This window comes from Punica granatum, chromosome 3 (assembly GCF_007655135.1).
Source record: "Punica granatum isolate Tunisia-2019 chromosome 3, ASM765513v2, whole genome shotgun sequence".
Lineage (NCBI taxonomy): Eukaryota > Viridiplantae > Streptophyta > Magnoliopsida > Myrtales > Lythraceae > Punica > Punica granatum.
In genome coordinates, this window is record NC_045129.1 from 33,349,495 (window position 1) to 33,375,270 (window position 25,776).

Below are 25,776 nucleotides of genomic sequence, written 5' to 3' on the forward strand. Positions count from 1 at the left end.
GTGCCAATGGGGACTCTAAAACACACTAAATGAACAATTTCTAACAACTAGACTCAATTAACTAAGCCTTGGAAACATTCTCAAGGCATTATTTGAATAAAATGACTCAACCACTTGACATTTATGAGGGCTCCTTCAGTTTGGACGAATTTTAGCTTGAGTTGTCCTTGGCCTTCGATGATGGGCTTGAGCTTGATTTCTCACCTCCTGGACTTCACTTGACCTTGGACAAATTCCCCTTCTCATTGGACTTCTTCCCGGGCTTATAAAGTTTGGGCTTGGTGCCATCGAACTTCTCCATAAATTTAGCCCCTAGGGCCTCCACATCAACAACAACCATGGATAAGATCTCGAGCCCAGATTATACGGCCGAACTCCATCTCAGGCGAGGAAACAGGCTGCGCGACAGAGCCTTCAAGGACCAGCCTGCCCAATATGAACTTTGTTCTTCGAAGGATTCGCGGTGTACTTCTGCATCGGTCGGAGCACATAGGCTTTGGTCAAAGCCTCTCGACCTTGAATCAAAGCTCTAGGCTTTGGTCGAAGGCTCTCGACCTCGAATCGATCAAAGCCTTTGCGTGATTCGATTAATAGGTTAGAGGCTTCAAACGAAACCTGCGGTCTCAACATAAGGAGAAGAGAAGAAAGAAGAAGAAGAAGAAGAAGAAGAAGAAAACGGGAGGAATCAAAGACGTGATGCCGCTCAATCTCGACAGAGAAAGCTCTGCTAGGGTTTCGTAAGCCTGCCGAAAGGAAATGTCAATTTTCAGCAGAATATATGGGATAGCATGGGTTTGTAATTAGTGAAATAAGATGAGGGTATTTTTGTCCTTTCGCGTATATTTTTGGATCCGGAAATGCCAATCCGGACTGTGGAGGGAGGCACCCGTATTCCGCATCTAAACCAGATAAGTCTTCCGGGTCGGAATAACTATTCCGCATTCCGTTCAACCAAACGATGGAACACTTATTCCGTACGGAATAGTTATTATGTTCCCTATGAAAACATGTGAACCAAACGTAGCCATAGTTCTCCACTACCACCATTGACATCTCGTCCACCTCCTTACATTTACAAATTGCCACCACCACCATCACCAGCACCACCTCTTCTATATGCCCACAGGTCTCCTCCTCCATCGTCACCCTCCCCGCCTCCCCCATACATCTACAATTCTCCCCCACCATCTTCTCCATCACCACTAGATCCGTATATCTATAAGTCACTGCCACCACCTTCACCTTCCCCACCACCTCCATATATCTATAAATCTCCTCCCCCACCATCGCCATAACCATCTCCACCACCACCACCACCACCACCACCTTATATTTACAAATCTCCACCACCTCCTTCTCCATCTCCTTCACCTCCCTACATCTATAAGTCTCCACCTCCCCACCACCACCTTATATTTACAAATCTCCACCACCTCCTTCTCCATCTCCTCCACCTCCCTACATCTATAAGTCTCCACCTCCCCTTTCTCCATCACCTCCACAGCCCTATGTCTATAAGTTGCCACCACCTCCTGTGAAGTCTCCACCTCTTCCATATATCTATAAGCCTCCTCCACCCCCATCACCCTCACCGCCACCTCCCTATATTTATAAGTCTCCACCACCACCATCGCCATCACCTTCACCATTATATATTTACAACTCACCTCCACTTTCGAAGGAGTCACTATCTCCTCCTTATTTTATAAGTCTCCACCACCACCTTCCCCATCTCCACCTCCTCCATATGTTTATAATTTGCCACTACCTCAAAAGAAGTCGCTACCACTGCCCTATGTTTACAAGTCTCCACCACCCCCTTCGCCATCGTCACCACCTCTATACATTTACAAGTCTCCATCACTGCCTTCACCATCTCCGCCACCTCCATACGTTTACGAATCAGCATTACCTTTGAAGCAGTCACCACCTCCTCCCATGTTTACAAGTCTCCGCCACCTCCTCCGTACGTCTACAAGTCACCTCTACCTCCAAAGACATTACCACCTCCTCTCTATATATACAAGTCTCTACCACCCCCTTCACTATCGCCACCACCTCTATACTTCAACAAGGCACCTCCACCTCCAAAGAAGTCACCTCCTAGCATCGCCTTCGCCTCCACCTCTGTACGTTTACAAGTCACCACCACTTCCAAAGAAGTCACCACCATCCTTTGTTTACAAGTCTCAGTCGCCACCATCACCATCCTTGCTGCCTCCCTACATTTACAATTCACCACCACCTCCAAAAAAATCACTGCCTCCTCCCTACATTTACAATTCACCACCACCTCCGGTAAAGTCGCCTCCTCCTCCTTCTTTAGCATACTAGCTATTACAGTTCTCCCCCTCCACCTCCACGAACCTACTACTAAGCCAACATCCCCTCCTGAAATGCTGGAGTAATTAACGATCAAGGACGCAATATCTTCCTCGTTTTCAATTTAGTTTCTTAATTAATTACCACTATATTTTTAGTTGTTGCTCATTGTCCTTCCAATTTATAATAATGCACTTAATTAGTATTGAACGGAAGCCCCTGGAAAGCTCGGTAAATCATCAATTGAAGTGTTTCGGTTCCTTACATCTTTATACTTCTGTAATAATTCAAGCAATCAAATGCATCAGATTGGGTATAAAACTTTCTGTATTGAATGATAATATCTCTATCGTTATATACATTCTATTATATATAGCACTATTTTAGGTTATATTTGGTAGTTTGGTACATTTGGATAGAGCATTATTTGCAAGCATCAAATAGAGTAAATCAAACTAATTAAGAGAATAGATTTCCTCGGACTTTCAAGGACCATGTACAATATAGACTTAAAGTTACAAAGTCGGCATGATCCAGGAAGAACATATATGTACCATGGTCCCGAGCTTCATGAATTCAATACGTTTGTGAAAATGAGATGGCCCAAGGAGTGTTTTTATGCTTATGGTTATATTAAGCACGTGGTATATATATATATATATATATATATAGGGACGGAGATGGCCCGGTGGGTTATCCCGGGACTTCATATTTTTTTCCTAATTATTTGTACTTTTTATTTACAAAATTATACACGCATCTATGTCATATTATTCTCAATTTTTTTTTATTATAAATGAGGCCGTAAGTTTAGTACAATAAAAGAGAAATCCTGATAGTTTATAACAAGACACAAGTAGTTCTACTGAGTATCGAATTTGAAATCTCTTGATTACCAGGTAAAAGCGTGCGCCACCATATTACATTTTCTTTCTCAAATTTTCATTATCCACATCAGTTGCCATGTAAGCCAGCCATAACGGTACTTGCAACAAAATTGTTGGCTGGTCCTTTTGTATAATGAAATCAGAAAAATTAGGACGATTCCGTAGGGGGAAAAAAAAAGGAACTAAAGTGATAGACCGAAAAAATTTCAAGGGTTAAATTGATGGATTATTCTAATGATATATTAAGCAGGGAGATATACCAAGTCAAAGGGAACAGTTTTGTGTTTTCCAACAAAAAAAAAATTAGTGGGATGCTGAAAATTTATGTTGGGATAGCATTATTCATCAATAGGCCGATTGAGCTCGACTGAATTAGTCGGTACTCAATCGACTATCACGGTTCACACTAAAGGAAAAAAAAAAAGATCAGTGTTGAGTATTACCCAAAAAAGGGCAATAATGTTGAAACTTGAAATTTCCTCACTCTCATCACCTAACCATATATTAATTATTGTACGGCTACTTAGATTCTCTCGCGGCATTATTATTCTGCTTTATGATTAAAATGGGTTAATTATATTGATAATCATGCCATATGAAAAGCATTTTGCTTTATTGCCAATTTGCCATATTATTAAAATTTTTCTCATTATTCGATATTAATTAGAGCTATGTCAGTATGAACTCTGTCTATTTATTATACAAGGAACCATTAATAATGTTATATTTTTTCGGCGGAAAAAGCATTTACTTAGTTTTCGTTTCGGCGGTGGAAAAAGTATTAGTGATGTTACAAATTTACAATTACATATACGTCGGCGATCTAAAATTTAGGAAATTCATTGTGTTGCCTCCAATAATAAAAACCCTCCTACCAAGTAATTTATACCCAAAGCACAATACATTTGGTTCACCAGGTAAAACACAATACATTTGTAGTTCATACCCACATGGTGCACTATTAGGTGATGGGACTAGAGTAAACTTAACTCTAAACCATAATTAATTCTAAGTCAGTAAGTTGAGGAAATTTCCTATGCCTTTTTATTTTTTTTTTTGTAAATTGGGGGCCGAAATTTAAGTCATATTAAAGACAAGATATTACATAGGTGAGGCATGTTAATCCCCACAATATCTCCAAACAAAAGAAAGTCTAGCCCAAAAGACAACATTCTAATCTATGCACACTTAAAGAAAACTTGAGCGCATAATTCGTTAATCAATCTGCACACATGTTCCCTTCCCAATATACATGTTCAGTGGCAATGGTCCATTTCCGAGAAAATAAGGGACAAATATCCTTAACCAAAGCTTCATTTCCCCAGCTTGACCTCGATTCGATCGTAATAAGTTGCAAATTACCTCAGAGTTGACTTCAAAAATAACCTTCCTTGTACCCATGTCCCAAGCAAGCTCAAGACCGAATTCAACACCCCAGAGTTTAGCTACAATAAACGTAGGTGGTGTTTGATAAATTAAGTGTTTAAAAATTAAAAACTTAATTAGTTGAGGGATGAAATGTATACGAGTTGGGGAGAAACGATGAGGATGAGAAAAATTTTGTGAGGAGTAAAGAGTATTAATATGACTTATTTCATTTAGTCAATTTTTATTTATTTATTTCATTAAGTGATTTTCTACTTAATGATTAAGTAGTTTGGGTCTTCATCTCTCATCTTTCTCTAATTCTTCTATTCACTTTCTCTTATAACTAACTTTTCAACATTTATTTAAATAAGTTGAAACAGACACACACTCGTAGCTAGCGACCCAACTCATCTCTAAGGATACCTCAGCTGTCGCTTGCTAGTCCCAGGTTTCCTTTTGCCGCACTGTCCGTTTTAAGCTTGTGCCATCCATTTGGATCAAAATACGCTACCTTTTTTATATTCTCCACAAGTATTATCCAAATGTAGTAGATTTCTAGTGTTGAAACATTGGATTCATGGATGTATAGCTTAAAGGATATCTAACAAAGATAGAAAAGGTTTATGATCGTGGGTCTCGCTTCTAATAAAACCTGTGACATGGTTTACAAAATCAGCATATGGAATGACGATCGAGTGAACTGTTCCTGACCTTCTGTAACCCAACAAATTGGATATCTATGTATTTTATATTAAGTTGACCACAGGCTCATATTTTTTTATTTAATGTCCGTCCTGAGAACGGATGAACTACCTTTTATAGTAATACCATTTATAGTTTATTTATTTTTTTGGCCGGATGTATAGTTTAATTAGGGGAAAAAGATTTTTTTTTGGATCCTATAAATTTCACATTCAATCACTTTTGATCCTATAAGATTCAAAACTACTGAATAAATTCTATACATTTACTTCTTAAGACAATTTCGATCCGATAAGTGTTAAAAAAGACATTTTTGGTCATATAAATTGACTTTCAATTAAAATGTGATCCTATAAATTTTAAAAAAGAAAGACATTTTTGGTCATATAAATCACAAAATGGACAAAAATTGCCATACGAAGCAAGCGTATAGGACTATTTCAGCACTTTTAAAATTTAGATGATCAAAATTGATTGAGGGCTAAACTTATCGGATAAAAAACGTCTTCTGTTTAATTAATTTAAAAAAAAATGCAATTTGCAGTTTGTCGGCTAGGCCTACCCTGACTGACATATACATTATGTTATAGAACATGATATATGCTATTAATATCTAACAAATAAGTCATGATGAGATGAATGGTACAAAGAGGGAAATGATATTTCAAAAAAAAAAACCTGAAATTTGTATATTTTTGGAGTATAATTTAGTATGAACACTTGTTGTTTAGATCGATGTTAAAATGCAAGAATCTGGAGTAATCTTCATAATCGGGAAAAAATAAACTTGGGCGCTATTTATCAACTTATTATTATCAGCAACAAATGAAAATATTTCGCACCAAGACGCGTTTTTCTTTAGTGAATATTGACTGGAATTTATGTGAATATAATTAAATAGTGAAATAATTTATAATATAATATAATATAATATAATATAATATAATAATATATAAATACATAAAAAAAATGTATATTTAGCTTTTTTTTTTGTGTGAATAATATCATTATATTGATGCAAACTTAACTTGTAACGGATAACCGACATGACCATCGGCGGACACAGACACTGGGCTGCCAATCATAGGATCAGCCACTTGACTACCAACTAAGAAAATAAACACACCAACAAAGATCGGGTCCGATTGAACAAGATCCGACCTACCCTTGTCGGGGTAATCACGAATCTTGGAGCGCGTTATAGCAAGGATGGGGCGTGAGAGTAGCATAGTGGAGAAGCGGCGGAGGATCGGTGAAACAACGGTGGAGTGTTGGTGGCGGAGCGGTCTCCGAGAAGTATCGGTAGGATGCTAGGTTTCAGAGGGGAAGGGGTTTGGGTAAGGATGATGATATTACCAACTCCGTTTGTTGACTTGTTCTGGGCCCTATCTTCCTTAGCCGCTCTGCGATCCTTCATGGGAGACCACCATGTACCAACTACTAGTTGAAAACTAAGAGCTATACAAGAAAATTACATTTTGAACGACCAATAGCCATATTTTTTTAATTTTCCCATGAAGCCGTCTCAATTTTTTTTAGTAATATTGCATAAATAAATAAAAATAATCTGTGAAGAGATCCCTATATAAAGCGCTAGCACCTAGCCCTTTCCGTATCCATCATACGTACAACTCGCCCTTCCTAGCTAATAATACAAGTTATTTAGTAGCAAAGAAAATCATGGGAAGTATCGGGCAGTCGAGGCACTGGCCTCGACTAGTCTATCTTGCGGCATTTTGCCTCATAGCCACCACCGTAGCTGCGGAGCAGAATCCTTACACCTATGGTTCCCCATACGTCTCGCCATCCTCCTCACCACCGCCACCATATGTTCATAAATCTTCTTCACCTCCTTCTCCATCCCCTCTTCCTCCTTACATCTATAAGTCTCCACCGCCGCCATCTCCATCACCTCCACCTCCGTACCTCTACAAGTCACCTCCACCTCCGTACCTCTACAAGTCACCACCACCTCCGGTGAAGTCTCCTCCTCCTGCCTACATTTACAAGTCACCACCACCTCCTAAGAAATCACGGCCTCCACCCTACGTTTACAAGTCTCCCCCACCACCTTCTCCATCACCTCCACCTCCACATATTTATAAGTCACCACCACCTCCTAAGAAGTCACCGCCTCCTCCCTATGTTTATAAGTCTCCACCGCTGCCTTCCCCATCGCCGACTCCCCCATATGTTTACATGTCACCAACACCTCCAAAGAGTTCACCACCGCCTCCTTATGTTTACAAGTCTCCACCATTGCCGTCTCCTCCCTACATTTACAAGTCACCACCACCACCTTCGCCATCTCCGCCTCCTCCATACATTTATAAGTCACCACCACCTCCTAAGAAGTCAGCACCTCCTCCGTATGTTTACAAGTCTCCCCCTCCACCTTCACCATCACCACCCCCTCCATACATTTATAAGTCACCTCCACCTCCTAAGAAGTCACCACCTCCTCCTTATGTTTATAAGTCTCCCCCACCCCCTTCACCATCACCACCTCCTCCCTATGTTTACAAGTCTCCGCTGCCACCTTCCCCATCGCCGCCGCCTCCCTACATTTATAAATCACCAACACCTCCTAAAAAGTCGCCACCTCCTCCATATGTATACAAGTCTCCACCACCACCATCCCTATCACCACCACCTCCATATATTTACAAATCAACAGCACCTCCGAAGAATTCACCGCCTCCTCTTTATGTTTACAAGTCTCCACCTCCACCCTCGCCATCGCCACTGCCGCCATATGTTTACAAGTCTCCGCCGCCGCCATCGCCTTCACCACCACCTCGTCATATTTACAAATCATCACCGCTTCAAGTGAAGTCGCCAACTCCTCCGGCATACTATTATAAGTCTCCGCCTCCACCACCACCGAAGCGCTCCTACTAGACCAGTGTCGCCTCTTCAAAGGCTGTAGTAATTACTTCAAAGGCTGAAGTAATTAACAATCAAGAGCACAATATCTTCCTCGTTTTCATCAATTATTATTAATTTATTGCCACTGTTTTAACTTTTTTTTAATTCTCATTTTAAATAATAATGCGTTTTTTCAGTACCCAAAAATAAAATAATATACACTTCGTAATGAAGGGGTCCCTATATATGTAAAGCTTGTTTTTTTTTTTCGCTGAATATATGTAAAGCTTGTTATATCATCACTTCAAGTGTTCGGAATCCTTCTCATAAATAAATAAATAAATATATATATATATATGGTGTATTCTATAATTTTCGGTTACTGAGCATAATTTTGAATCTAATATAATGAAATAAAAATTCTAACAACTAATAAATGGGTACATATAGTCCTACAACGAATATCAAATATGGAACTTTTTTATTATCACTTATCAAATAAGAACATACACCACTGCGCTACTCTGTATTTGATTCATATCGTGTATTCTTTTTTGTTAATACAAGCAAACAAATTTCGTAAATTCTGAATTCAATTTTACGCTGTTCTCTTGTTCCATTAAGCCACATGATACTTCTCAAGAAATAATGTTTCCTAAAAACTGCTTCGTATCGAGTGTAATAATATATGGGGAGCTGCCAGATGATATAGGGAATGGAGTTATGATAATCAAGAACATGTTTGCCATGAAAGTGTTATTAATTTGAAACCTCGATATGAAGTATAGCATGGACATACGATATAGTATTCCTGAATATATTTTCGATATATGTTCGTGATAATTGATCAGTACGAGCTTATATCTCACAATTAGGAACTTAGAATTAGTCACAACGATTACTTCAAATGGATCGAGAGGTGTTTCTATGCTTATAATTAATGAAAAACTAATTAAGCACAAAGGTACAAATTTCTAGCTCCAAAAATTCACCGAAAAAGAAAATTCCCAAAAATTTGTGCAAGTAGCAGAACATGCGTATTCTTCGTAGATGGTTCATGAGATCGACAACGGTAGCCGAGTCAAAGAGATTAGTCTTGAAATTTCCTCCCTTACCTAATCATAGGCGGCTAATTAGATTGCCTCTTTCTTTCTCTCTCTGCGTATTATGTTTTTCTGCTTTATTTTAAGCAAAAAGAAAAAGAAGAGAAGTCGCGTAAAGATGCTAGACGGGGTGCAGTTTGAATTATTGTCACTATTTACAAGGCATTACCATGACAAATTAATCAGGACTTACCAGTCCAAATTGACCGGAGTTATCACATGGATTACTACAACAAAGCATTCAGTTTTTTCACGTACGTTGCAGATACCATCTTGAGCATAACCTTCTTTCTGTGTTACATGGAGTCATGTGGTACTTCCCGAAGGATTGAACGTGGCAAATGAAACTAATGAAATCTATAATGCAATACGCATTGTGCTGTGTTATTGTCTATACTAAAAGGTAGTAGTACTGATGAAAACTGAGTTGTCTACATAATCCATATTTTTATGATGGATTGAGGATTTAAAGAGCTCTTAATTAATTCTCCGAAGCATAAAATATTTTCCATTTCGCATTCTAGTTCCTGTTTACGCCTGATTCAAATCATTCAATATATATTAATTACCGATTGATTTGGAGGAAGAACATTATGCAGACGTTGAAATACATGTGCGTGGTTGTATTGATTAATTGGACGTGAATAAATAGAAAGAAATAATAGTTGGAAAAAAAAAGGGTAAAATAAATTGTCAGAAGTGGGATTTGAACCCACGCCCTCTCTCGAGGACCAGAACTTGAGTCTGGCGCCTTAGACCACTCGGCCATCCTGACTGGTTGTTGACCAACTCTTATGATTTAATTATCTATCCTTAAATATACGGTTCTCTCTTGTCGCCACATGGCACGGGCTGCAAAGATATGCCACGATTCATGACTAAAACATAATTTACGATTAATTGGTTAAGTCGAACTCTAAATTTCGTGCTAGTTATTGAGTCTAGAAAAAGATGATAAATAAGTTCTTTCTTGATCTGTTTCAATACCTCATGAACATACGGAGATCATACATTCTTAGGCAAAAAGGAAACATCGTTCTTTACAAATTGGGAGAGGATGACAATATATATGAATATCTTGGACGACTTAGAAAAAATGACATAAATTCGTCCAATAATTATCTTAATCGGCATTCTAAATCCTATTTTGGCCATGAAAGCAAAATAAGGTATTACATGCATGAATGTGAGATATTGACGGCAGTAATGTACCTTTTTTTCCCCCCTTTAATGGATCGTCTTAACATACTACGAAGCATAGCCAGAAAACGATTGCATCAATAACATGGAAAGAAAAAACAATTATGGGGGCGATCGCTCAAACTTCTAAAAGGATGTTCTAGAAATATTCTTTTTACTGAGATAACTTTTATTATGCTAGTTTTTTGTAATTATATTATTCTAAATCATGAGCCCAATATAAATACATGACCTTTTTTTTTGGCCATATACTTTCTTGGACCAATTAAAATTAATCTATTTGGTGAGAAGAGGTCGAAGCAAATTTCAGATGATTTTCTTTCTCCTCAATTTTATTAATGGTTAGTCCACTAGAGATTTAGATGGTTTAAATACATGATATAAGCACGAATAAGAAATTCCAAGCCAAAAAAAAATGCACGAATAAGAAATATCAGACTCATTTGTTTAGAAAATTGATTTAATACAGGTTTGGATTCAAATACAACATTCACATGCTTAATATTTAACAAAAAAATAAGATTGCGTGAGAAAAGATGATTTAGTACATAACTGTTTTCGATGGGAAACTAATAAATTTCGAATTCAATTTTTCTTGAAAATGAATTTCTCGTGTACTAGTTTATTTCTCAATTTTCTACCCAAAACGGGAAAAGCTAAATATGTTAACGTTACATAAGGTATGCAAACATATGCAACATAAAAAATTGTATTAAATATCTTAACTTACCAAAAGAATTGGGTAAATTAAAAAGATTATTATCTTCTATTTTAAATTATGTTGCTATATCAAAACTATTTTCGTTTTAATACAATTATTAATACCGAAAAAAAAAACTATGTTTGTTTCGTTTGTCTTTTTCTCTGTTAAATGCAAGTATCATGGAAAGGAAAGTATGAAATGATTACACCTTATTGCACGGTTCTATCACATTAACATTATCAATATTTGGCCATAATTGTAATCATGGACACAGACCTCTAAGCATATTCACCATGTATATGTGTATTAAGACACGGTTAATGCAGATGATAGATGACCTTTTTATCAGACAACAAAGATATACAGATCGATATGGTGGTACATGTCACTATTTGGATCGCTTCAGTCCCAGAGTGATGAGGAGGAGGAGGAGATAGTTGAAGCCATACATTGCCCGGAATAGCTGCAATTTGTAGTCGTTCCAAGGGGGAAACCGGAACCAGAAATCAATGAGAAAGCTTCTTCGAAGAACCGCCTTCTGGTGACTAAATGTGTCGAACGAGAACTTCCCGTGGTACTTGCCCATCCCGCTCTCTCCAATTCCGCCAAACGGTAAGGTATCCGCCGCATACTAACAAAAATGGGAATTAATTACGTACGAGAGTGAACAGGTAGATTTATGAAACGACTTCTCATGTGTGATTTATATTGATATATTAAAGTTATGGATTATGTGATGATTTAGAATATAGCGCTTAATTACCTGAATTACGGCATCATTGAATGTTAAGCTTCCCGATGATGTTTGGGATATCATCCTCGTCTTCAGGGACTCGTTGTTGGTGAAACCGTAGATTGCGAGGGGCTTAGGCCTCGAGTTTATGAAGTTGATGCTATCTTCGATTTTATTCAACTATTACAAATGGATTAAATGTAATTTAGCAGCTAGAATTATGTGTGATAAGTTGATAACAACATATTTCTAAGGTATATAGATCAAGTAAGAATTTCTTACCGTTATGATCGGAAGCAGTGGGCCAAAAATCTCATCCACCATGATTGCTGCTTTAGTTGGGGGGTCCAGCAAAATCGTGGGCTCAATGTACCTGCAGAAATTAAATCATTCAGTTAACTTTTGCGTGCAGTCCGTTGTTAAATTATAGCCTAATCCAATGATAAACGGGTGAATTTCACCGAAAATTTTCATTTACATTCAATATGAAAAACTTAGCCATGTCAATAACTATACATATGACTTAGCCAGTCTCTTTTAAAGGAGTGTCCTTTTCCCCGTCACATTAATCTTTTGTGGTAAAACCCACATTAAAAAAAAAAATTGATCTGACAGCTTATAGAATGATAGAATAGTCTCTGAAAAGATTGAGAATTTTCCAGTCACCTACGCTACTCGCATTAAAATGTCTACATAAGTGCAGAGAGAGAGAGAGAGAGAGAGAGAAATTACAAGCTATCTTCATCCATGGAACCGCCATGGACGATGGAAGCTTTGACCAGTGGATCATCTAACAGAGACTTCAATCGCTGTAAATGGCGTTTGTTCACTATTCTTGCTATGCTTCCCGATTCCTTTGGGTTCTCCCCAAACATCTTCTTCATCATTCCCTTCATCAATTCCACCTGACCATTAAAATCAAACATCGTCAAGTAGGCACATTTCCAACTTCAATTATGATCGAAAAGCTCGATTTATCGTGAGTTCTTAATTTGATCATAACAAAAACCAATGGAATATTAGTCGATGCGTGAGAACCGATAAATGAATTGAATGCATACTAAAGTGGGACTGAATTTCTCTTCCACGAGGACATAGTCGATGGCAATGCATGCTTGTCCTGCACAGGGACTGAATTTCGTCCCTAGAACCCTCTGAACTGCCACCTTCATTAGCACCATGAACGTGTAAATCAGCACGAGAAAATTAACATGAAACCCTAAAAACTCTAAAACAATTTGAGTGCATAAGGCACGATGTGTTATAATGATATTATGTACCAAGAGACAGTCGTGGCAGAAACTTTATCATGACCCACCAATAAAATAAATCGTATTATTATGCCGGTGGTGATATCAACGGCCATACGGTCATATATATATATATGGGCCAGGGCATATCCTTTAATTGATTTGTGACAATAAGTACCATGTGTCATCGGTGTGATATTATGTTGTAGTACCTTAAAATACTTTGTCAATTACTTACCTCTCGGTCTAGTGACCTGGTGAGGGAATCAATGACCGCGGGGCATTTCCCCCCCAGCTCTAGGGTCACGGGGGTCAGGTTCTCCGACGCTGCAGCCATAACAGCTCGCCCGATCTTCGTGCTTCCTACAAGGTTTGCCGAATTAATGTTGATAGCATTAACTAAACCGAACCCCGGGATTGTCTTACAGCATAGAACAAAATGTTATCAATTGGATGAGGAGAAGATAAGTAGCAAGGGAGGAATTAAGAATTACCTGTGAAGAAAATCTTGTCCCATTTTTTGTGTAAAAGTTGCTGGCCGACGTCAGGACCACCTTCAACAACGTTGACGGCTTTATTGTCCAAATAAACGGGGATGAGATTGGCCAAAAGGGATGAGGACGCCGGAGCCGACTCCGAAGGCTTCAAGACCGCCACGTTGCCGGCGGCTAGGGCTCCGATCAGGGGTTCCAGGGACAGTCCTAAATAGTAAAAGGTCACAAGTTAAATCAATGGCATATATATATATATATATATATATATATATTATTAGCGACTACACGATCATTAGTAAAATAAATATGCATGATTACCGAAAGGGAAATTCCACGACGATATTATCAGGACAAGACCGAGAGGCTCGGGAATGATCTCCGCACTTGTTAGCAGGGCAGCTCGGGGCAATTTGGCCTTTCAAATTGATCGTCAAGTATTTGTTAAAACATATGAAGTTAACATCAACCGAACAAAAAATGATGTTAAAAAAGGAAATGAACTTAATATAAAAAATGTGCGAATAATAGCTAGAATTTTAAAATATATTAAAGATATAACTAAATAGATAACTTTTAGTCTGGGAGATTAGCAAATCATTGAGTAAAATGATGAAGCCTCACTCACCTTCCGGCCTGACATCCATTGGGACAAGCAATCGAGGGCATAATTTACTGATTTTATCAGGCATCCTATCTGCAATAATAATTAGACCAGACAAAGTGAATATATATTAAGCATTCTAAATACTGAAATGCATGCAATTATCATAGTACCAAATCTCGTAAAGTACTCATTATCAATATATATCCACTTGCTTCGACGCGACCATTTTTCGAATATAATTTTTAACTTATATGCAACAGATATCTCCCTCTACTTGAACTAATCAGTCTTGTCGAATAATAAACTATATTATGTATCTGATAAATTAATTGTTTTAGTAACTTGCAGTTTTTCTATTTATTATCTTGGAAATTTTGTAATTAAAAACAGATATTTGAAAAGAAGAATGATCAATTACCTCATCCCTATAAGCCTCAACAGGATGCTTTCCAAGATCTTGATGGAGAGCCCTAAAGAGCTCGTCTTCCCTCTCCTTCAAGAGGGAAAGGATTCCTTTGAGCTGAGACCTCCTCCACGACGCATCTCTCGTCTTCCCGGAGTAGTAGTACTCCCTCAGCATCCCGAGCTGCAAGTCCAAATCGTCTATAGCCTCCATACGTACGGTTCAAGCTGCAAGCAACCAGAACTCACCTGATCAAAGACCGATCGGGACTGTTATATACATACATAGAAAAGGCAGCAATCTGCTAGGAAAGAGAGAGACTATATGCCGAGACCGACGGATAGCAGTCTACTTTATATCCAGTCGAATATGTACCGTTCAGAAGCCTTTTTTTGTTTTTTTGTTTTTTACCTTTTTTGTCTTTTTTTTTCCTTTTCTAGTTGGTTAATTGCTGCAGTTGTCATGTTGCCATTTATTTCCTCTCCTCCTGGTTAGTTGGGAGAATTCATATAATGAAGAAATTCTAATATGATTTCGAGTTATGGCGACACCTTTAGTATATCAATTCAAGTGTTTAATTCTTTTACTATTTGTGATGAATTATACCAAATACTAAATTTTGAACTAAAAATTCTAACATGTAAAATTAATAAACACTCGTATTATTCACGAGTGTTAGAAGTACTAAACACTTGAACTGAAGTACTAAACTCTTGAACTGAAAGTATTAATACGTATTACAATGACTTTGAGTCATGCTAGAAAGGCCTTCATAAAATGTTTTCCCATAGTGGCGTTTAATTCGTGTGGTACCACATAAACTACTACATCAGATGACATTGATTAGCTCCAAAAGAATTTCAGCAATAAAATAATAAAAATAAAAAACAATCACTGTTGAATTTACAGTTATGGGACTCGTCAGGATGGATTGGAGATTGGAGATATGTATATCCCCGAAAGCAAGATCAACGAGGGGGGAAAAAAACAGAGAGAGCATGTGATGTTTTGGTAATATCATGTTCTACAATTCTCAATGTAAACTTACGTGATTTTTTTAGTTTCAACCTCCTAATTCAACTAGGAACAATTTACGTGATTTCTTTTTCATTTTAATTCTATGACTGTCCTCAGCCTCCATTATTTTTGTTATTAAGTGCTAACATACAAGTGTGATAGACACTCGTTCGCACGTAGGACCACTCATTTAGCAGCCACATCATCAAAGAGGCCCAAATTCTTAAAAGATTGCTTAAGGGGGAAAAAAAAAAAAACACCTGGTGGTTGGGCAGCCAAGAGCGACTGCGACCGGGTGCTCGGGGACCCAGTGATGTCGCCTAGGGCCGTCGGTTGAGGCCGGAGATGCCTCCGCGTGAGGTTACATGCATCTTGCAGGGTAGCGAAGACTCCACCATGCTTAGAAGCTTTTCCAACTCAATGGGCGGCGGCCTGGACAACGACTATCGCCAGTTTCGTTACACAATTCGATTCATAAATTTCTCTCGTAATAAGAAATATATAATATATATTGATCCACTGCACTGACATGAAAATATATGGGATAGCTGGCTGCCAGATCCATGCGGGACATTAACATTGCTGTTTTGTCAGTGCAAGAACAACCCACGACCAGCAAATAGCAGTAACTTCCCAGCACATGCGACACGGGAAACCTCCAAAGAAGATGAATTGTGCAATGATTGTATTTGTGGTAGATCCCAAAAAGATTGCAGACTGGTTCAGGTCGATCAGCGATACCATTTATTAACGAGATCCATAACTTTCATGCTGGAATCGGTAAAAAAATATGACCAAACTCGTTTGTGTTTGAGGGCATCTATCCCTCTCCAAACCTGCCCCATGTTTGTCTTAGTAACGTAGCTGAATTCTTCTCTTGTCTTGCACTTTCATCTTCATCAGCACGAACATCTATCATGGTGGGCTGGTTGCCCCCTCCTGAGAGATGGGCAAAACTCAATACAAATGATTCCGCCTTAGGATCTCCAGGTCGTGCAGGAGGAGGAGGAATCTTACGAAATCATCCTGGCGGCTGGATCAAGGGGGTCAGTCGATTTCTTGGCTCATGCCACAGTTTTATAGCTGAATGTTGGGCATTGAGGGATGCGTTTAATCATGGCTCAAAGCATGGACATCCAATCTCTAGTAGTAGCGTTAGATGCCAAGGTCATCTTCCAACTGATTGAGAGTAGCACTCATGACAATCAATCTCTTGTGCCATTTATCCTTGATTGCAGGTATCACATAGAGCTTTTCGCCAACTTTAGGATTCAGCACATCTATCGGGAAGCTAACATGGTGGCAGATGCGTTAGCTAAGCTTGCTATAACGGACTCTTATCGATCTGAGGACATTGTGTTTTTTAAATCCCCTCCTCCTGAGGTGGCGGATAGTTTTTTCCTGACTTGGTAGGGGTTCAATACCCCGTGATATCTGTAATAGCTCCAGCTCTTCTACTGGTTTGGACAGTGATTACTGATTTATAATATATTTTCTTTATTAGTCAAAAAAAAATACGACCAAAAAAATTCTTATGATATACGAGGCTACAAAATACACGCTTCACGAGTCCCGACAAAAAACACGAGCCTTGACAAGTTTTCTGGTGAAAATTATAAGAAGATTGAGTGAGTTCATCACTTTTCTTTACATTTCCGAATCAGTTAGAACGATTCGAGGGCCAAATGAACGATCTTACCTCGAGCAGATGAACTCATAACGAGCCTGGAGTTGAAATTTTATTTGGTGAACGTAACAAATTGTTCACTCCTCATCTTTCGTGCACCTTCAATATTATGGTCATACAAAAATCAGAGAGGTCTGCTTCAATGAGAGACGAGAAAATTTGGCAAGTGGCCATATAATAATTGTGACTTGGGGAATTTGGACGTGCGAGGAGATCGTTTCGTACCGCACTTTCCAATTGTCTATCTACTCATATCTGATCTCGGATTTTCAATTTTTCACGATACCAAAATTTCATTAAAAGATTGATAGTATAGAAAATGTCAATCGCAATGACAAAGATCTAACTCAATCCTCTTAATTTTAAATCTAGAATAAACATCATTTCGCGATACGCACTTTAATCATGAACAAATAAATGGATGATGATTAATAGCATTTCCCCTTGTCTAACTAATTTTCATCCCCAAAGAAAAATAATGAAAATGGAAGAGGCAAGACCGGAGACACCATCATCATCAGGCATGCAAACTTTATTTCTAATATTTATTCTGATGAGGGTAATTTTTTTTTAAAAATATAAGAAGACAAGTTTGGATTTCGTCTAATTATGACTCGAACTTAAATCTTAATAATCTCGTCATTATAATTTCACTGCCATTTTATCACTATTACTAATACGTACTTATCCAAGTATTACACTGTATTATATTACAAAAAGAATGTAGAAGGTATTTTTTGTTGCAAGTCAAAAAAAGAAAAAGGAAAAAAAGAGACAGATGTAAATATGATTAATTAATCAGCTGTGATGGAATATACAATTCCTAACAATTATCTTCTGTCGAAAATAATTGTGGTAATAAGAAAATACAACGAAAAATTTACTGAGTACAAAATTTCATCTCCTCAACTCGGTGCTGGAAACCAGGTAAAAGATCCGTCCATGCCATCCACTCAACCTTTACTGCATGATTTCAGTGATTTTTTTTTTAAATTGAGAATTTATCTACAAAATTTCATATCGTTTCAACTACCTGAAGATCTGTTCTCGTCCGGGATTCGACGTTCTGCAAAATTAATACAAATTTCTCGTAATGCCAGAGCTATTAATTTTTCTTACAACTTGAATATTTTAAGAGGGAGCACTGGAATTTACACTTTACCTTTATCTTGACTGGCTTTCCAAGCTTCGACTTGTCTTCCATTCGTGCAATCTCGAGAGCCTTCTCACAGACAGGGAATCCCCGATCATCCCATGACTCCAAAATGACACCAGAGCCAACGCAAGTTCTCCCGTCATAGAAAGCTCCGAATTGACCAGCTGCAAGACCCTGGTCATCCTCGGACAATTGAACGACTCCAACATCTTCCCCTCCATCTTTTCCTGATTCGATTGTCAAGTTGCAATCGTAGAAGCTGGGGCCGTGTCTTACCTGTTCCAAAGCGAATTTGCACGCGTAACTACTAGATAAAAGCATTGTCTTAAAAATCTCACAGTACCAGCCATTCAGACATGTTCAACCCCGAGTCAGACCCTCCTTTTAGTACGGCCTTGGGGAAAAAGGATACCTGGGTGAACCCCTGGAAATGGCTGGCTCAAATCAATTTTCTTAGTTAATCAGCATCTTGTTTTAAAAAGATTTAGAACCCGGTTGGACCTATTGAACCTCAGGTTGAAAGATACATACAGGTTCAATGGCTGGTGCAGTTATGAGAACTATGTGAAAGACTGCTCACGGGATAGTGCGTCCATTGTACATGCAAACAAGAACTTCCATAATAAACCTTACCTTGCATTGGAGCTGACTGGAGTGCGGAGGGACTCCACTAAGCCATTTCATGGAGCCGACCCGAAAGAGCCGTCTTTTTTTATCTAAGGAGTAGTAATTTCTCGATACAAACACGACATTGTTTCTAACGTCCTTCTCAACAACATACCTGCATCAAAGATCAGTGCTTGAGATCCTGCAATAAACATGGAACACAATGGAACGTGACTAAAAATTTTGTATCTGTTCCTGCTCTTTTCCTTCCTTCGTATTATGTCAGTTAGCATATAGATCATACCATGGGCCTCCAGGTAGATTTAAACCTTGACGCTGACCGATCGTGTAAAACCAAAAGCCTCGATGATTTCCCAAATAGTCTCCACTCTCCGCTTCTAAAATGACACCTTCCTTCTCCCCAATGTGTCTCGCCACGAAGTCACTAAACTTAATCTGGTGTAAAAAAATATATGCAGCATTAACCTACCTCCCTACCAAACAAAACCAGCTCAAACATTTTTAAGAATTTATATCGTAAGCAACTTCTTGATTATCTTAACTGTAACTGATGAAACATCTGCCTGAGAAAATCAGTTTGATAAACATGGTCAGTAGATGTGCATCTTCTAGAGATGTATATAATGCTAGGGTTTTGATTTGCAGTTCATAGCAAGTATAACAGCGGAAGCTACTTCAACAACACCTTTCCAAGGAAGCATATTCCCTGTGAATCCTTCCTTTCCTTGTTTGGCAAGTTGAATTTTACAGCAAGCTTGCGAACTTCATCCTGCAGGTGAGAAGATTTTGGAGATTTGTTCGAAGGAATCATAAAGATGAAAATAGAAATGGACGATGACTGGCACCATAACTTGATACCTTTGGCATACAACCAAGTGGGAAAACAAGTCGTTTGAGCTGAGTCTGTGAAAGATGAGAGAGGAAGTAGGTCTGATCCTTGATCTGAAAGATCACGACGACTGACATCAGAATAGTGCAATATCATGTGTTACAATTTTATTACATTACACCATATACATGCATGCCACAGGATTGCTGCATGGAAAGTTAGAAACTAGATAACTCCGCGTGTTTGAATTTGATTATACATCAAAACAGAGATCCAAGCACTAACAAACTCGTAATATGTCTAGACCCTACACATTTACACTGCCATGCAGTTCAGCCATGCCCCTTGGGAATTAAATGAGAAATGGTAGCTTTCTAAGTTAAGATTTAACGGTGATGCATGTCCTCTCTAAAGAACTATAGATAACGATTAGAAATGTACCACGTCCTTCGATAGCTCCAATACAGAAGGGCAATCCGCTTCATCTGCCGATGGGTGAATAACATTGGCATAATGTCCCGAAGCAACGTAATCATACTCCCTACTGCTAATTGCATCCATGAATGCACCTGAAATTTAGAATAAGTTGTAAATGAAACATCAAACATAAACAATTCTTGATCTGTCGATCGAAGACATATTACATACCGAACTTTATTCTTGTATTGCACAATACATCAGGATTAGGAGTACGACCACATCTATACTCATCAATGATGTAGGATACCTGAACCATGGACAAATAAATCGGATGACTTCCTCTTGTTAGCCAAAAAAAGGGCAGCAGAAGCAGAGCTAAGAAAACAATATAACAAACTATTTGTTCTAATTAACAGGGTAAATTTTAAAACAGAGTCCAAATGAGTACTAGTTTAGAGGATAATATTTACCACATTCTTCCAATAGTCATCCGTCAAATGAACGACCTCCAAAGGCACGTCTACCTGTAGGAAGTATGCCAGACAAGGAGCCCGTTAGAAACTCCCTCCATTGATGTTCTTTATCGACATTATAATTACCGAACTACATAGTTCGAACAGATATACGACAACACCCTGACTTTGGATCAAAATCCGTAGATACGAATCATCGCTAATTGGATTGTCACTCATATTAATAATGGCTGACCTGCTCGCAGACAGCTTTGGCATACTTCAGATCCTCCTCCCATGGGCATTCAGACCAGAAGTTCTCAAAATCTTCCTGCAGAAATCTCAGCATTAACACTCGCTGCTTATTAAACTAGGAAGAGCCAGATAGAAGATGAAACAATATTGGAGCTTTTATTCGAGGAAAGGCACTACTTTGTCCAAAAAGGGAACGTACTTGGAACCATATCTTGAGGTAGAAGGCAGTGCAGGAGTGGCCGGCGGCGTGGAGGAGGCGGAGGGCGACGCTGCTGTCAACTCCGCCGCTGACAAGTACGGCGATTTTGAGACGCCGGGCACCAGGCATGGAGCAGGACAGGTAGGGCTCGAGCTCGCCATGAGAGAACCGGTCTGAAGGAATCGAAAATTCAGGAGCGGTGGAGAGGGGCCGGAGGAGGATTCTGGAGGCTGGAGAGGGCAGTGAAGGTTTGGGGGAGAAACTGGAGAGGAGAAGTGAAGGCCTGAGGGATTTAGGGGAAAGACGGTGGGGGAGATGGAAAGAGGATATCAGCTTCAGCATTGGCGACGATCTAGGGTTTTGCAGAGTGATCCGAGCTCAGCCGAGCTGAGTTGAGCGGGAAAGAGCAGAGCTTGGAGCTGCGAAAGGGATAAGGAAGACGATCCAAGGTTGAAGACGGGGGGTAATGTGGTAAAATTAGCTTTAGTAGAATGTTGATATAAAATCATGCACCCAAGAAAGCCAACCTGTCGATATGTCCGAGTGGTTAAGGAGACAGACTCGAAATCTGTTGGGCTTTGCCTGCGCAGGTTCGAATCCTGCTGTCGACGTTATTCTGTTTTCCCTTTTACTTTTTATTTTTTTTTATTTTTCTTTTATATTTTCACCAAAAAAAAATGAACAAATATTTTTTTTAAGCATGGGCCGCACCGGTTGAGATTATTTTTTATATCCTTTTGAGGGAATAAAATGATAAAATAAAGGGGTAAAATTAACGAGTATGATAATGGGTACTTTACCAATGCAAGAATCCTGATGGTTCCTGACGATCAACTTAATAGGAAAGAGAAAACAAAACCAAAACCAAACCAAACCGATCGATCCGAGAAGCACCAAAATTATTGTTTCATGGACCTGTCTCAACATTTTTTAGGCTCGTATTCTCGTCTCCCTTAAACACTCAAGCTTAATTTGGGAGTTGTGTTGATAACCAAAAAAAAAACTGAAATATAATTGGAAGTAACAATTGTAATTGCTGAAATTAAAATTATTATTTCAAATAAAAAATTAAATTGAAGTAGTTTTTATAAGTACCTACTATACGAGAGTAAATAACGTTTTCGACCACTGAAATTAACCAAACGAAACAGAACTTTTTATTTTTTTTAATTTATTATTTTGTTTTTATTTTTAATGAGAGTAACAGAGAGAGGGGAGCTCCGTGGCGCCTCCGACGACTTCTACTGGGGGGTAGGTGGCCAGCGAGAGCTCCCCCATTCTCTGTTCCATGAAATTTTCGTGGAGAATTAACGATGGCTTACGGAGAGACTTAATTGATGTATGTGATTGACCAAATTGACATACACATGACCAAAATGATGCATATAAAAACTCACTCGATTTATACAAGGATTCAACTGATGGAAAAAAGAAAAAGAAAAGACGGGATTGGCGCTCGATTGATGAAATTGTTATTTACTTACGTAGGATTGGACCTGACAGTTGACACTGCTTTGCCCCTGGCCTTTCCTCTCCCTCCCCTCTCTGTATGTATCATTCATTCTCGTCGACGTCTGCAGCTGCAGCTGCAGCTCCTCCTGCTTCAGCCGCCGCCCCATCACTCCCTAGGTGAAGTGAAAACAGTTCCTCACTTTTCGGTTTTTGTAAGCCTGTCCTGCCCTACTGCTGAGAGCGAGTGATTTCATGGCTTTGCAATTTAGTTGTTCCCCTGATTGTGGGAGATGTATAGGATACTGTCCTCGGAAGTAAATTGCAATCGTGATGGCTATTTTATTGAAATGTGCGATTTTGGCTCTGTTTATCGTGCTGCTGAATCGATTAAAGATGGTGCAGTACAATTTTAAGAAGATCACCGTGGTCCCCATTGGGAAAGACTCCGTCGATATTATCCTCTCTCGCCCCCAGAGGCAGACTACTGCCGTCGTTCATAAGGGATATGCTTGTCGGTTCTACTTCTACATGCATAAGGTCAAGTTCACTCAGCGGAATTTTCGACAAGAAGCTGGCTACCTTCGTCATTGAGTTCCCTAGCCTGGACGACATCCGTCCTTTCTACGGTGACCTCCTTCATGTGCTGTATAAAAAGGATCACTACGAACTTGCTCTTGGAAAAGTTAATACCGCAAGGAACCTTATTACCGAGATTGCCAAAGACTATATGAAACTGCTGAATTATGGTGATTCTGTGTATAGGTGCAAGTCCCTGAAAGTCGCAGCTCTTGGAGGGTATATCGGAGGAAGATATGAGGTTGGTTGCGGAAATGAAGGCTGAAGCCATGAAAACTGTCTTGGGTAAGGATGGAGCGCTCACAAATGATGAGGGGGTCCTCCTCACCATGAGCCCCTTGACAGAGGTGAAGAATGCAGCCTGGGAAAAAGGTTGTTGAATCGAAGGGTTGAAATAAAGATGAAATCCAAGAAGATCAACGACTGTCCGAATCGGTTTCACATTGAGATACCAAAGTCACGTGAAGAGAAGGAGAGGCAGCCTTGAATTCCTCAAGCTGTCTTGGAAGCTAGATCCGAGGAAGCAGCAGAGAAGGAATAGAGGGAGACCGAGAAGGACTTAGAGAACGAGAATCGTGGTGCCGATGTATAGTCTGCTGGTCTGAAGAAGCGGTGTACCCTGGCGAATGATGAGCGGAAGGAGGATATTATGCCTGAGATTCTCGATGGGCATATCATAGCTGACTTCATTGATCCTGACATTCTCCGTTGAGGCTGGAAGAGCTGAAAAGGTAAGAAGAAGGGCTGAGGCAGGCGGAGGAGGAAGATGATGATTTTGAGATGGATGGGAAGGAATTGACAACAAAGGAGCGAGAAGCACTGGCTGAGATTTGAAAGAAGAAGAGCACTCATGCAGAAGCACGGGATCAAGAAGAGTGTAGCTGAAAGCAGGCTCGTTGTACCAAAGAAGTTCGACAAGAACAAGGAGTTCACAACAGAGAAAATGGGAAGACAGCTCTCTGCTTTGGGACTCGATCGCAGCCGGCAGTAGGCCTCTCTCTGGGAACGGGCATAAGAGGGAGAGGTCCCCTGCCAATGATGGTGGTGATGCTGTAGATGTAGATATGAAAACACCCAGCAAGAAGCTGCGCGAGGTCCAGGTCTTTGGCTCGGTTAGGTCAAGGTTGAGCCCACCAAGTGAAGTCGCCCCAGGAGAGGGCTTCAAGGGCTCCTGCTCAGGAGATCAAGGCAATCAAACTTGGCAACATATTCATCAAGAATAGGAACAAGGATGCACGCTGGGGAGAGGCTGACAGGGTCGTCCCATTTCTCAAGCCTAAGCACTTAATTCTCTGGGAAGCGCTCCATTAGGAAAAACCAGAGACGTTAGAGCATTACAGGGACAATTTTTATTTGAACCTCAACCTCTGAATTTCTATACAGTCGGTAAGTTCTTCGAGATGCTGAATCATTAAGGTTCGTATAATCTGGTCACAATGTCACGGTTGTTAAGTCGTGTGAATCAATTCTTGTAACTGTCTTTTTCAGGGAAAGGTGCGCGGTGATTAATTCATATGGAGTATGGTGCTCTTTGACGGGAGATACATGGCTGTAGCTTCAAATGAGGCTGGGAATGCATTTTTTTTTTTATTTGCGAAATCATGTTTATTGGTTTCAGATTGGCTGAATATGATCTTGTTCAGTGTTCTGGCAGTTTCGATAGCAGTGTTGTTTATCTTGTTTCTGTTTTATGATCTGGGAGCCACTTTGGTCCATTTAAGGAGATAAAGTCCTCTCTATGAGGATATAGTTCATCTGACTAGCTACTGTACTCGGCACAATGCAGATCCTTACTTATTGGTTTTTTGGGGAATTTTAAAGGTTCATTCATTGGAGTATGAGTCTCGTAATGTCTTCGATGGAAACCTCTACCGGCCACATAATACTTGGTTGTCCCAATACTTCAGTTCGTGATCCTTTTCTTGAGCTGATTCTGGGCAAGTTCGACTTTTCCATGATGCATGGATCAGCCCCATGATTCGTGTTTCTAGCCCCTGACATGGCCGTCCAGGACGACTGAGATTTACGACAAATCTCGAGTCGCCACATTGAAGACAGCCATATGTGCAATAACAGTTCATCATCAATATCTCAGGGGAAGAAGATTCTCCTGGCTTTTCTAATCTTTTTCATTATGACATTGCAAAACTTTCTCAGGGCATCTTTTCTACTTTTGGATATGGGTGTTTGTATCCATCCATGTTTGTAAAAATGGATGAATTTTGATAGGGAAAATCACCCAAGCCAAAGTGAGAAAAAAGGAAGAATGATGGAATGGATGGGGGGAAGAGCAATGATATGATAGTAATAATAACAAGAATAGTTATTATAATGATAAATCGAAGAAAGAGCTAATGTTCTGAGAAAGAGACACACATAACATAAAGATTCATATGGGCAGCTGTCGAATGTCCATTCATCATCATCTCAACTTTAACTTTCTATGTGTCCCAATTTTCATTTTTCTGC

At 39.4% G+C, this 25,776-nt stretch overlaps 2 protein-coding genes, 2 non-coding genes and 2 pseudogenes across 5 annotated transcripts; 3 read left to right on the plus strand and 3 right to left on the minus strand.

The window, feature by feature from the left end:
• The first annotated feature begins 338 nt into the window (after positions 1-338).
• Positions 339-8,394, plus strand: LOC116200549 (annotated as a pseudogene).
• A 1,547-nt stretch (positions 8,395-9,941) lies between these two features.
• Positions 9,942-10,025, minus strand: TRNAL-CAA. The gene has a single exon. It is a non-coding gene; the product is annotated as a tRNA-Leu (tRNA).
• A 1,305-nt stretch (positions 10,026-11,330) lies between these two features.
• Positions 11,331-14,963, minus strand: LOC116198524 (aldehyde dehydrogenase family 3 member F1-like). 2 transcript variants are annotated; one of them, XM_031528689.1, is made up of 10 exons: positions 14,653-14,962; positions 14,256-14,324; positions 13,949-14,045; positions 13,631-13,837; positions 13,375-13,499; positions 12,948-13,052; positions 12,619-12,791; positions 12,169-12,259; positions 11,917-12,066; positions 11,331-11,784 (listed from the first exon to the last, which is right to left on the minus strand). In XM_031528689.1, exons 1-10 carry the CDS (start codon positions 14,848-14,850, stop codon positions 11,542-11,544), a joined length of 1,458 nt encoding a protein of 485 aa, XP_031384549.1. In that variant the 5' UTR covers positions 14,851-14,962; the 3' UTR covers positions 11,331-11,541. The 2 variants fall into 2 exon arrangements, with proteins under 2 accessions (XP_031384549.1, XP_031384550.1); XM_031528690.1 differs by lacking the exon at positions 12,948-13,052 and having other exon boundaries at positions 14,653-14,963.
• A 3,134-nt stretch (positions 14,964-18,097) lies between these two features.
• Positions 18,098-21,713, minus strand: LOC116201992 (tRNA-specific 2-thiouridylase MnmA). The gene is made up of 11 exons (XM_031533491.1): positions 21,280-21,713; positions 21,082-21,156; positions 20,844-20,897; positions 20,602-20,680; positions 20,395-20,522; positions 19,983-20,066; positions 19,810-19,893; positions 19,408-19,559; positions 19,131-19,278; positions 18,504-18,773; positions 18,098-18,407 (listed from the first exon to the last, which is right to left on the minus strand). Exons 1-11 carry the CDS (start codon positions 21,619-21,621, stop codon positions 18,357-18,359), a joined length of 1,467 nt encoding a protein of 488 aa, XP_031389351.1. The 5' UTR covers positions 21,622-21,713; the 3' UTR covers positions 18,098-18,356.
• Positions 21,714-21,808: 95 nt separating this feature from the next.
• TRNAS-CGA lies at positions 21,809-21,890 on the plus strand. Its single transcript has one exon. It is a non-coding gene; the product is annotated as a tRNA-Ser (tRNA).
• Positions 21,891-22,728: 838 nt separating this feature from the next.
• Positions 22,729-24,691, plus strand: LOC116198981 (annotated as a pseudogene).
• Positions 24,692-25,776: the final 1,085 nt, after the last annotated feature.

Excerpts from the sequence above, each read along its gene's own strand:
- LOC116198524 (XM_031528689.1), bottom strand. The coding sequence starts at position 14,850 with ATGGAGGCTATAGACGATTTGGACTTGCAGCTCGGGATGCTGAGGGAG. Across the intron at positions 12,792-12,947 it reads AGAAATTCAGTCCCACTTTA|GTGGAATTGATGAAGGGAAT; the intron begins GTATGCATTCAA and ends TTTAATGGTCAG. Across the intron at positions 12,260-12,618 it reads TCCATGGATGAAGATAGCTT|GTACATTGAGCCCACGATTT; the intron begins GTAATTTCTCTC and ends TAATTTCTGCAG.
- LOC116201992 (XM_031533491.1), bottom strand. The coding sequence starts at position 21,621 with ATGCTGAAGCTGATATCCTCTTTCCATCTCCCCCACCGTCTTTCCCCT. Across the intron at positions 21,157-21,279 it reads ACCTCAAGATATGGTTCCAA|GAAGATTTTGAGAACTTCTG; the intron begins GTACGTTCCCTT and ends AGATTTCTGCAG. Across the intron at positions 20,523-20,601 it reads CAATACAAGAATAAAGTTCG|GTGCATTCATGGATGCAATT; the intron begins GTATGTAATATG and ends TCTAAATTTCAG.